The 13,519-nt window shown below is 38.4% G+C and overlaps 1 protein-coding gene across 2 annotated transcripts in view; it reads left to right on the top strand.

Annotated features, from left to right (window-relative positions):
• Positions 1-13,081, top strand: part of rab26 (RAB26, member RAS oncogene family) — a 93,906-nt gene extending 80,825 nt beyond the window's left edge. The window contains exons 5-8 of one of the 2 annotated variants that reach the window (XM_084134584.1): positions 8,174-8,239; positions 8,419-8,475; positions 9,368-9,444; positions 10,813-13,081. In XM_084134584.1, the coding sequence (XP_083990710.1) occupies positions 8,222-8,239; positions 8,419-8,475; positions 9,368-9,444; positions 10,813-10,915 (255 nt within the window). In that variant the 5' untranslated portion in view covers positions 8,174-8,221 and the 3' untranslated portion in view covers positions 10,916-13,081. Of the gene's footprint in view, positions 1-8,173; positions 8,240-8,418; positions 8,476-9,367; positions 9,445-10,812 lie in introns of those variants that run through there. The other variant, XR_014608909.1, reaches the window with a different exon arrangement.
• The last annotated feature ends 438 nt before the right edge of the window (positions 13,082-13,519 follow it).

Genomic DNA, 13,519 nt, shown 5'->3' with positions numbered 1-13,519 from the left:
ATAAAAATATCTGTGGGGTATTTTCAGCTAAAACTTCACACACACACACACACACACACTCTGGGGACATCAGAGACTTATTTCACATCTTGTAAAAAGGGCATTATACCATCCCTTTAAAGTTGTCTGTTAGCGCTTCCATTAATTTCAATGGCAGGAAGTTCACGATCTGAAATCTGTCATCTTTGCTTATGGCCACTTAAATTTGCTGCCAGATCTTCTTCTTTTTTTTCTTTTTTTCTTTTTTTTTTGTCAATACAATTTGTAAATTGCAAATGCAATTTTTGTTTTGTTTTGTTTACGCTCACAGCTGTTTTTCATTAAAATGCTGCACTTTTGAAATCAATCATTGCATAAATATATATTCAATAGATCAGAACGATCTAAATCTCTGAAAAACATTTTTTTTTCTAGAAAATATTAGTTAAAATTTTATTTTGTTCTAGTTTTATTTTGTTGCATTTAGTGTAAAATGATGTTTTAATGCTGTCACAGTTCTTATTTTTGTTGTTTTATTTTTTCCAGCTATAAATGTCCAACACTAGTGCTCTTCAAAGTTTTTAGCATTTTACATTTACACGTATGCATTTGGCAGATGCTTTTATCCAAAGTGTCTTTGCAGTGTAAGTCAGATTGCATGGTTTACATTTTCAATGCATGGATTTAGTTTAGTTTTGTTTTGGAGGTTAGAGTTTGCAAACAGCTAAAAAAAAATTTTCTTCATTAAAAATCACTTTTAAATTAACCGTTGCAAAGGAAATTAGCAAGATTAGAACGATCTGACTGGCAAGAATATCTTGTGTGAGAGTCTCTGTGCCATCAAGCCCCTGGAGGATTGTTTTCTAGCAATATATTTAGTTAACACTTATTTTTGTTCTACACTGTAAAACTATGTTTGTAATGTTTTGTATTCTTACAGTCTCCTGGAAAAGTGCAACAGTAAAAACCTATTGATTGATTTACCATATACCGTGAAAAGTTTTGTAAATTATAAATGTTTTAAAATTGCATTTCATATAATTTTACTGTAAAGTTATGTAAAATGTATTGTTTTTGGAAGTAAATACTTTAGATTGCCATATAATATAGTCAAAAACAGTAAAAGGATATTCCTTAGAAGTCCCTCGTGACACATTACATCTGATTATATTAAATTTTTTTGCTTCTTCTTATATCTGTTTTTTTTTTTTTTTTTTACCATAATTTAACTGGATATAATTGTTTAACCTGAGATATTCTGCTCTGATATTCCTCTCTTAAGGAACATTAGGGCACTTTTCCTAGTTTTACTGTAGTTGAACTTCTTAAAATAATGAGTATCTTTACAGCGTGACAAACTGCTTTCATTACTTACCATCTGCGTTGCTAAATAAGATGAATATGTCTTCAGGTCCCTGGTCTGAGCCTGGTGTTCATCATTCCCTCTTTCTGTCTTCTTTCTCTTATTCATTTCACTTGTTCCATCGCTCCTGGTATAACATCTTTAAACGTTTAATTAATTCTATTTAATTGTTTCTTCTTCTCAGTCGTGTTTATCTCCATTTACTTTGATTAACTTCACATTATCCTCCCTTTCATCGTCTGTTTTAAACGCTTTCTGAATGCTTGCCACATTCTCTTTTCCCTCCATTTATATTCTTGTCATGTTTTATTGTAAATACGTGTCATTTATCACTCTTGGTTAGTGTGGCGAAGCGGCGTCTGCCTCCATTACGATAAAGATTCCTGATACGCTCATCTTCATCTGTCACACCGGTGAAACACTCGCACAACGACTCAATTAAATCATTTTAAAGTCGGTCTCTCTGACGCAGTGAGCATCATTTTATAATCTGTGCTGTCTGTTTTTATGCAATATCAAAGAAAAGACCAAATATTCCATAGAGCATTGGCTGAAATTTAGTGTTTTTTCAAAAACGATATGATTTGAAATTGTTTTTTTTGCTGCTATTTTTGCTATTTTGTATTTTTTTTGCCTGATATGATTTTACAGAAGGTTCATTTATCCGGGGTTTTGAGGGTTTGACCACTTTTGCATCTCCTGTGAGTTTTCAAGTTATTACCAAAGTTGTGAAGGGAAATAATTTAATATGAGATGAAACAGTGTTGCTTTTGTTTACACACACACACACACACACACACGCTCCAGATTTAGACAGCAGTTTCCCAGCAAGTACAAAACGTTTTAACAACATTGCATTTTGCTTTTAATTTGGTACCGTCAAAGCACAAAGTTTTGAAAATGTTCTACAAAGCACACCTACTGTAATATTAAAATAACACATTTTGCATTTGTGATAAAAAAAGTGAAATTTACTCTGATTTCATGATGTTTTCTTAACACATCATGCCTCATAGTTCATTTCAAGCCCTTCATTTTGGTTTCCATCACAGCATAACATCTTAAAAATGTTCTACAAAACATAAAAATACATTTACATTTATGCATTTGGTGACTCTTTTATCTGAAGAGAATTGCATTGCATTTAAGGTGCATAATGTAATCAGAACATAAAAATAATGTGCTTTAACTAAGAAAACAAAACAACTGCAATGTTTCTGTGAAATTACATTCGGCCGGAGCCGTACTGTAGGCCAGAAGGCTCTCGAAATATGCCGTGTCCCTTTTAGACACAATAACACAAATCAAACATAAGACATCCTTTTAGCCGTAATTAATAAATATATTTTGGGCTATATGGAAGAAAATCAAGCGTATCTGTGGACTGCTGTTGGTTGTAGTTGAATAAAGCCTGGAAGCAGAACATGAAACACACACAGTCGAGGGATCAAACGACTCTCGTTCGCTTGTTTCAGACCCGGGAGGAAATAAACTCATGCACTGATATAGTACAAGGCTTTGCTAAATAACACTGTTACGCTTTTCAAATGCAAATGAGGCTGAGTGAGTTTCAGAGACGTGGAGAGAGAGACCCATTTCCACAGTCTGTGAGAGAGAGACATTTCCACAGTCTGTGAGAGAGAGAAACACTTAGACCGAAGGGATCGAGATCAAGATCGAGATCAAACAGAACCAGCGGATCCGGCAGAATCATGAGACAGTTTCTTCTTTGTCTTCTGCATTGTCACAAACACACGTGACTGAAAAGCTCATGCTGTGAGAACACTTGTTGCAGAGCTTGAAGATCTGCATGTCTTTTATTTATTTATTCTATAAGCAGCCGATAATAAACAGTCTCTTCAACCCTTTTAAGTTGATAAGAGACGCATTGACAGGTGTATATATGTATGTATATACGTACACACATTGTACATTGTACTGAGTAATATTAATTAACTACATGTACTTACTATAGGGTTAGTATTAGGGTTAGTTACTTTTAATTATGCCTAATTTACTGTTATTACTAGTAAGTCATCATCATCATTCGCCTCTAGTCCCGTTTGGGTCATAGGCCGTCAACAAGAGCTCTCCAACAGTTCCGGTCCTGGGCCAGTTTCTCCAGTTGTCCCCATGACAGTCCCATTTTCTTGGATTCTGCCTCCAAGTCTCGTTTCCAGGTGTTTCGCCTCTTTTTCTCTTGCCTGGAAGGTTCCTGGTGAGCGCCTGTCTGGGGATGCTGTTAGCAGGTTTCCGGAGGGTATGGCCAATCCAGCGCCATCTTCTTTGGAGGATTTCTCTCTCTACAGGCTGCAGTCTGGTTCTCTCCCACAGTTCCCTGTTACCGATGGTAACTGGCCATCTGATTCGTAGGATTCGCCTGAGGCAGGTGGTTGAGGCTGTTGTTCTCTATGTTTCTGGAGTATTGGCTTCACGATGGGATTGGAGAGTTTGATCTTGGAGTGGATGGTCAGGGCACTGGAGTCCCATACCTTCTTCGGCTGCTGGAAAGCTGTTCTTGTCTTGCCGATACGCACTCGTACGTCTGCATCGGTACCAGCTTGATGGGTGCTGTGTCGGCTGCGTTGACCTTGAGGACCTTGCTCTTCCCTTTGTGGATGTTCAGCCCAATGCGTATGGAGTTCTCTGCCACAGTGTTGGTCTTCTCCTGCATCTGTTGCTGGGTGTGCGAGAGAAGTGCCAGGTCATCGGCGAAGTCGAGGTCGTCCAGCTGTTTCCATAGGGTCCACTGAATACCGTTCCTTCTCTGATCTCTTGATGTCCTCATGACCCAGTAAGCAGAAACAGGACAGGAGAAAGCAGGCACCCCTGTCTTATGCCAGTCCACACTTGGAAGTTGTCCGTGGCTTGTGTGCCGTGGATCACTCTGCAGGACAGTCCGTCGTATGAGATATCGGTGATCTTTATGGGTACTCCATAATGCCGTAGAAGCTTCCAGAGTGTCTGCCTGTCCACGCTGTCAAATGCTTTCTCGTAGTCAGTGAAGTTGATGTAGAGAGGTGTATTCCCTTCGAGTGACTGTTCGAGGATGATGCGCGGCATTGCAATCTGGTCGGTACAAGATCTATCTTTGCGGAAACCAGCTTGTTCATCTCTAAGCCGAGGGTCTACTGTCTCTTTCAACCTGTTGAGGATCACCCAGTTGAATACTTTGCTTGGGATGGACAGCAGTGTGATGTCTCTGTAGTTGGAGCAGCAGCTGAGGTCTCCTTTTACAAGGTAACCTTCCTTCCAATCTAGCGGCACTTGCTCCTTTTTCCAGATCTCTTGGAAAAGTGGGTGGAACATCTCCATGCTGGTCTCCACATCGGCCTTCAGCGCCTCTGCTGGAATGCCATCAGGTCCTGCAGACTTCCCATTCTTCAGCCGCTGGATAGCCGTGCGGATCTCTTCTTTCGTGGACGGGTTGCAGTTGATTGGCAGGTCGCTGTCCGTATATCAGGTGGGTCTTGTGGCGCTGGTCTGTTTAACAAGTACTCTACCCATCTTCTCTTCTGTCCTTCCTCCTCAGGTATGGTCTGCCCATCTTTGCTCTTCACTGGTCTCTCAGGCTTATAGGCTAGTTGCACGTGGCCGCCATTTTGGATTTCCGATCAGCGAGTGTGTGGGTAGACACTTCCAGTTTCGCATTACGCCCGGTGCAGGGAGCCAGAGAAAGCCGAAAATGATCTCTTATAGTTGTTTATAGAATCAATTATATCACTTAAAATACTACTAAGATCCATATTACTATCACACGAGCCAATGGCAATTAAATGCACGGATGCATAGTCAGATTAATAAAATAAAACTGTTCACGAACAGAAGATTGTATTTGACTCATGCTGCATACACATACGCAATGACAGTTATGCCTACTGTAAATATAGAGTTACAACTACGATTAGAGTTGTTTGCATAAAATGCACCGTGAATATTCACATGTTTGCTCTGTGATAGGCTACAGTTTATCTCCATAAATACTATTTTCTCAATTCTGCGCATACAGTATATTTTCACTTACTTACATCAATTGCTCGATCAATATTATCATCACATATTTTACATTTACATTTTTAACTGTAGGTACCACAAACAATTTAATATAGCTAAGTTTGTGTATATTTTACACGTAGTAAAATACTGTATGTGCTGCTTATAAACACCAGACAGATAATGATTTATGAAACAGACGGTCTTTACGTGCACAAAATAAATGCAGTAATAGAAAGCATAGAAACGCACAGGTGAAATGCACTGAAAATTATATGCATTTAAAAATTTGGTCGGGTTGAAGTCATCCCTCCGGATCTTCTGCATCCACTCAGCCCACGGGGAGCGTCAACGGGGAATGCATGAAAGCTGACTTCTTTGTTGTAACGTGACAAAACGGTACATAACGGCACACAACAATGAAGTGCTGAGGCTGTCACCGTCTGAAAGGCAAGTCGCCTCTCTTGAATCCTAAAAACACTCATTGTGAAAAATGATCTCTGGTAATGGAACTCGGTCGCTGTTGTCTCTCGCTCTCGCTGTCAGATCACCGGAAGTTTTCACCGGAAGTACTGGCCCACACACTCAAGTTCGAACGTCAACGGTCGCCATATTGTGCACGGAGCGAATTGAACTTGCCGGACAGCTTCTTGATGGTGCTGTACAGGTCCCTCATGTTCCCCTTGTGGGCTGATGTTTCTGCTTCCTCGGCCAAGGACTCCACATAGTTCTTCTTGTCTGCTTTTATGCTCTCCTTTATGCTTCTGTTAGCTTCTGTATATTACTTCTGTGCCCTGACTTTTCCTGCTCTTGTACGGCTGTTGATGGCTATTGATTTCTTCCTTTTTCTTTCCTCTATTTTCTCCAGAGTCTCTTTTGAAAGCCACTCCTTGTGATTGTGTTTCTTTGGGCCCAGAACTTCCTGATGTTGTCGAATAGGGTTTTATGACTCTAAAAGAAATTAATATATCATAAGGCAATAAGCTGATCTCGCTTACGTGACGTGACACTGGTTGAGGACCAGCATCTCAGAACTGATTTGACACTCATTTAATGCATGTGAAAATACTAAATATAGATGTATTGATTAAAGCATTCATCGGCATAGAGGCTGTTCACACAGAACGTCAGCCATTCCACTCTGCTACTTTTCCATTGTTTTTCAGTGTGAACGCACTACTCGTGTTTAACTGTTGTGCTCGCGTCTCGCGCATGACACAGCATTCTCAAAACGCAGCACTCAAGTTAAAATAAGTTCAACTAAAATGTGCCTCGAGACCTTGTGTTTTCCCCCCGTTCCACTGCCCGCGTTTGCCGTCTTGTGTTTTCGCTTTGAAAGATTATGCTTTCTGTGTGAACCGGCACTCCTGAGTGAGTATCATAAGGTAATATGCAGATTTGTGTGCTGTGCTTTTTAAAATGTATCATGAGTTCTGAGCGTTCTCACAACTCTGTACTCATTCATTTGTATGTTCATCTTTTTGTTTGGACTGTCCCTGTGCCAATACCCTGCTGTCCCATGATCTCCTCGTATCCTCGCGTTGAAGTCTATGATGATGTTTCTGTTCGGACGGTTCTGGACTATGGCGAGCTTTAGAAGTCCTCTTTATCTTCTTCGTCGCTGTCGTTCGTTGGAGCGTAGCACTGGATGACATCCATATTGATTCTCCTCATCCTGGTTCTGAAGGAAGCTGCTAGGATCCGTGGTCCATGTGCTGCCGCAGTCTTGGACGGCATCAGGGCTACTCCATGGGTGTGAGGCGCAGCGTCGGCTTCATGTCCTGAGAACAGCACTAGCTCTCCGGTGCCGAGTCTCTTTTGGCCTGCACCACTCCATCTGGACTGGCTGATTCCCAACATCGTTAGGTTGCAGCTCCTCATCTCGGCTGCTACTTGTGCCGTCTTTCCCGAACATGGTGCGGATGTTCCATGTTCCGATGGTGGTTGTGGTCCTGGTAGACAAGATGGTCGTCGGCCTGATAGCTTCCAGGAGGCTTTCACTGTCAGGCGTCATTTGATTTTCTTGTTGACGTTTCTGTAGCGTCGGTGTTTTTTACGGGGTAAAAAATATTTACCCTCCTCCTTTCACATCCGGGCTTGGGACCGGCCATGGCGGAGTTCATTTAATTTAATTTAATTTAATTTTACTGTAATTACTAGTAAGTACATGTAGTTAATTAATATTATGGGGTGCGTGTTAGATGATTATGAGACTCAGGGTGTTTCCAACCCTTCACTGTGTTTCATTAACCTGAGGTCTCTCTCTCTCTCTCTCTCTGTTTTTGACACTGATGGATGTCTCCAAATTTATGCTTTATGCAAATTTATGAGTTTTGATAGTAGAGGAAATATAAGAAAAAGAGGGGAAATCTTTTTTTTGTTGTTGCTATTTTATGTCGAGATTCTGTGTTTTTTGTTCGTTTTTTTAAATCCATTGCTCTCATTCTAGTTGGTTTTAAAAGTTTTATTTTTTACTAAAAATGGTAAATCTTTAATGTTTTTGTAAATAAAGTGATCTTAAAGTTAAAGTCTCTCCCCCCCCCTCTCTCTCTCTCTCCCCCCCCCCCCCCCTCTCTCTCTCTCTCTCCCCCCGAATGCCCTTTTCCTTCTTAGCTCTTAGTGTGACTGCAGACTCACCCCAGCCGTTTTCATTGATTAAACACTCCTTGAAATGACCTGCCCTTTCTTCTTGTGTTGGAAAACATTGCTTTTCTCTTTCTTGCTCAGGGATTCAAGACCCTAAACAAGATATAGAACAATATAAGTGCTGCATCTGAGATTACGGTAATTTCCTGTAAATTTACAATCCAATCACAGTGAGTTGTTCTCTTTCCGCAGGCCTGGCTCACAGAGATTAATGAGTTCGCTCAGCAGAACGTAGTTATCATGCTTCTGGGGAACAAGGTGAGTAAAGTTTACTGAAATAGATACTTCACTGTTTCCTGATCTGAAACCTTAATATCTTTCTATATTTGGATTGTGCCATGCATGTATGACATCAATTCATAAATAAGTTATATAGAAAACATTGATTAGAAATCAAAGCTAATACATAATGCATTGTTTATTGATTGATTTTTCAGGCTGATGCCACTCATGAAAGGGTTGTGAAGAGAGAGGAGGGTGAGAAACTGGCCAAGGTGTGTTATATCAACACACAAACACACTTACACACTCATGTAGACATTTAAAAAAATGAATTTCTTGGTGTAAAATCTTTTTAATGAGGGAAAATATCTAAATGCAGCTTTAAATGGGAAACATCAAACCGGCATCACATTATGCAGGTTTCACTCATACATTTTTTTTTGTCACATTCACAATCCCGTCACACTTACACTGCAGACTAGATTAATGCAAATCTCTTGCCTTATTTAGCCTCTTTTATTGTCTTTGAGAGGTTATTGCATTTAAATTACTCATGCATAAGACACACACACACACACTCTTCCAATCTTATTTCCAGCTGAACCTGTGTAGGCTTGTAACTAATTTGCATAATGCCAGCCTCTGGTCTTGATTGGCTGAACAGCGTCTCTTAGCTCCGCCCTCAAACACTGTAGTGTATCTGAGACTGGAAGAGTTTGGTTCGTGTTGTTCGTGTCGAGAAGACGCTGTTTCTGCTGACAAAGCAAATCCACTTTGATGAGATTGATACGGTAAAACCCACGCCATCGTTACTGTTCGTATCACTGTGATCAAGAGCTGAGATTCAGATATGATAATGAGCGTTTGCTTTCTGACCAATCAGAGCAGAGCAGCTCTCAGAGAGGCGGGGTTTAGAGAGACTGAATCCTTGATCGAACCGTTTCAGACACTGAGAGAAAAGAGCTGATGCTGCAATGTGTATTATGAGAAAATTAAAGTGTTTTTGACCTTGGATACATGTAAACCTGTTCGACCTTTAAAACTGCATAATAGGGACATTTTAAAGTAATTCTGAAGCACTGATCGCGATATGCATTATGTTCATGGCTCATTTGTGTCTGCATATTGTAAGGAATAAGACAAATGTTCTCTTTCTCTCTAAAGGAGTATGGCGTTCCCTTCATGGAGACCAGTGCTAAATCAGGTCTGAATGTGGAGTTGTCCTTCACTGCTGTGGCAAAGTAAGTCACTCGCTTTCAGGCCCAAACAGAATCTGTGCATGATTAATAGAGCTGAGAATATCACACTCTTATTGGCAGCAGAAAACATCCTCAGATTTGCCACAACATGAGCTGCGTCTTATTCATTAAACCACCCGTAATCCAATTTAACCAGTTTATGTCAATGCATTGTAAAATTTGGAATAATAAAGATTTTAAGAAGTAAGAAGTCTTTTATGCTCACCAAGGCACTAAAAATATGAAGCAGCACAACTGTTTTTAACACTTATAATAATCATAAATGTTTCTTGAGCATCAAATCCTCATATTAGAATGATTTCTGAAGGATCATGTGACACTGAAGACTGGAGTAATGATGCTGAAAATTCAGCTTTGATCACAGGAATAAATTACACTTTACTGTATATTCACATAGTAAACATCTGTTTTATATTCTAATAATATTTCACTGTTTTTAATGCATTTTTTTAATCAAATAATTGAAGCCTTGGTGAACAGAAGAGACTCCTTTCAAAAACTAACAATCAAAAAAAAAAAAAAACGGATTTTTTTTGTGTAAACATACAGCAAAAGTTTATCGGCAGTGACTTACAGTAAATATGCATCATGTTTAATGTTAATAAGTGTCTGTATGTTCTACAAAAGGAAGACACATTTTGACTTTCTCTCTAAAAATGCATTGTGTAGAGCTTTACTAGCACTAATTCAGTGTCAGTGCAAACACAGCTTCTCTGTGTAAATGAGTGTTAAACGGGATCTTATTCACAGATGTAGTGCTGTTTTCCCGGTGTGTTCGGAAAGCAGACGGGAAGGGAAGGGCAGATTAATTCATCAGGGATGGACAAAACACCATGTTTCCAGACACACAGCTTAGCGGGATTTATCTTTACGTTTACAAGATTTTATGCAAAAGTGTGTCAGGATTTCAGGAATATGTCTCAGACAATAACATTCATGCATGAAAAGCTTTACACTATGCATTCAATTCTGTTTGAGAGCAAGCACGTGTTTTACTGTAAATAAAGAGTGTGTTATTCACAAAATGTACAGATTTTTGCCTGATGCATTTAATGTTGTAGAAGTAACTGATTAATAATGGAGAAAAACATGCAGCTTTTCCCGTTTAAACAGCCGATTAAAGTGTCTGGATCACAGATTCTGGACAATCCCAGTAAAGTACATCAGATCACAGTAATCCGAGGAATATTACACGGTGTAATTTGTGTTTAATTTGTAGGTGTGTTTGCATCATTACCAGATTTTCCTAATTCCTTCGTTGAATCTTGTGCTAAAGATGTGTGCAAATAAACTCGCTGAGTTTTCCTGAGTTTTCCTGAGTTTTCCTGAGGAATGTGATGTTTCTCTCAGGGATCTGAAGCACAGGGAGATGAAGGAGCCGAACGAGCCCAAGTTTCAGCTGCAGGAGTTTGTTAACAAGGAGATGAAGGGAGTCGGATGCTGTCGCTCATAAACCCGCTTCTGTCAGTGTGTGTGTGTGTGTGTTTTTACACTTTCATCCTCTTCTCTCGCACTCATTGGATGCTGTCAGATATTCTGTCTCTGGAGACTTTCATTTTCAAACGCTGTATTCTTTCTTTGGACCTCCATGCTCTTCACAGCGCGCACACAGAGAAGCAAGCAGTCGTCGGTGCAGTCGCACATGCGTTAATATTTACACTCCTGATAAACACAGGGAAGAATGATGTTTCGTCAGACTCTCGGACTCTTCTGACCCGCCTCCTCCAGCAGCTGTGAATGTGTTCAGCAGATCTCATAACCCATCATACACTCTCTTCTGATGTGTGTTATAAGGTAAACGCAGAGATAATCACAATTAGCAAAGACCTAACTGTGCTTTCAGTCTCATTCGTGCAAAATCAGTCATTTAAATATGTGTGGAAAAGTCCAGTTACATTTACAATACAGATTATGCTTTTTTTTTCTTGTGAATGTTATTTTATTATTTTCTTGTTTTGTTTCTCTCTTAGAACTCTGCTTATTATATTTAAGGCTGATTTTTATTTTATTTTTTAATCTTTCTGTTTTTAAAGCATAGTTTTAAGCCAGACTTTCTCTATTTTGTGTACAAACCATCACTCATTACTCTAAGACTCATCGAGGTCATGAACCGATGGACGCTTGTTTCCGCCACAGAATAAAACTTTGACTTTTTATCTCACAATTGCGTGTTAAAAAAACCTGAATTATGAGTTATAAAGTCCAATTCTAAAAAAAAACGTTTTTTCCTCAGAATTGCATGTTTATATCCTGCAATTCTGACTTTATATCTCCCAATTGCGTGTTATAAAGTCAGAATTGTCAGATATAAACATGCAATTCTGAGGAAAATAAGTAAAAATTGCAAGTTTATTTCTTGCAATTCTGACTTTATAACTCGCAATTGTGACTTTATTTTTTAAACTCGCAATTGCGACTATATTTTATTATTAACTCTTGAGATAAAAAGTCAGAATTGTATCGCAATTACGTTATTTATTTTTTATTCTGAAACTGAAACACTGAAACATGCTTCCATAATGAACAGATCATGTGACATAATAAGATGTTTTAACATGGATGTAAAGTTTGATGAAGTTAGTCAAAAGAAGCGCTCATCCATATACACATTAGGCTCTTTACACTTTCAGAAACACACACACGCTACATAATCATATTCTCGGGTGCACTTTATTGTACAGTCCTGTTCTGCATGCACTATATGTACTTATTACAGTAATTACAATAACTGAGTAATAACTACTAACCTTAAATCTTCCCCTAAACCTAACAGTAACCTCTGTTGCTCCCTTACTTGTGCTTACATAAGAAAGTACTGGTAATATAATGTAACTAAGGTTAGGTTTAGGGGTAGATTCAGGGTAGTTATTACCCAGTTATTGTAATTACTGTAATAAGTACATGCAGAACAGGACTGTAAAATAAAGTGCTACTATATTCTCTTGTCAATGTCTTTTCATAAAATACAAACTAATAGGAAATATGAATGTATGTAATGTACATATGAAAAATATCATATGGCGCTTAGTTTGCATAATACATGATTGATGTTTTGTTGAATGCCTTACATTTTTGTCCTGTTCGCTAAATATATAGAAAGCTTTAACTAGAAATTAGTTGCTTTAAGTGATGTTCAGGATGTGCCAGAATTTAACGATTTGATGTTATGTCAAGATACTATGCGTACTGTAGATCGTTTACTATATCGTGCTGTAAAAATATTTTCATTTGAAGAGTTTTGACCTGGAGAGTACTATGCCTTTTGCACTTTTGTTCTCGTTGTTTTTATGTTTTGTTCTCATTTTTTATATCATCTGGATCTACTGAAAGACCAGTGTTTAGCCTGAAATGAATATTTTGTGGTTCAGATTCAAATTTGTACTGATGTGCCATTTTTAGCTTCTCAGAGAATTTAGACCACAAATCAACTAATGTATATAAGATAAACTCAGTGTATTTCCCCTCTGTATGAAGAAATGACATGACCAGGTAAAATCACAGAAATGACAAGCAATGATATACAGAACTTTTTTCTATTGACCTCCACGTTGTTGTTGTTTTTTTTCAAGGTTTTCATGTAACGTGTATTGTATTCCCAAAAATAAAGTTGAATTCTGAATTGAAGTTTCATTAATATGATCTAACAGCGACACCTCGTGGACACAATATCATATTGCTTATGCTTCCTTACGAAATTAACATGGAAACCAAAGTTCCTTCATCATTCCATTATTATACTTAAGTTATTATTGCCTGTTTCTAAACGATGCTTTTATTGTTAACAGATTTCACAGAGAGAAGTGTGATATATCAAGTATACATTAATTTATTTATCCAAAGCAAATTACAATGAAGAGAACAATACAATCAGAAGCTACTTAATCCAAGCAATTACCGGTAGGCCTACTCTTATTTTATGAAATTCCATAATTATTTCAGCAGGTTAAATATGATAAACAAGAAGATCATGCTATCTTGAACAGCACTGGCAGGTTCCTTCCTTTTAGTCATTTATAAAACGTACGAAATTTGGTTAGCAAATAGCACATTTATTTTT

This window comes from Abramis brama (genome assembly GCF_963993115.1).
Source record: "Abramis brama genome assembly, chromosome: 14".
NCBI lineage: Eukaryota > Metazoa > Chordata > Actinopteri > Cypriniformes > Leuciscidae > Abramis > Abramis brama.
Note: the sequence above shows the minus strand (reverse complement) of the source record. Positions and strands in the feature narration are given on the sequence as shown.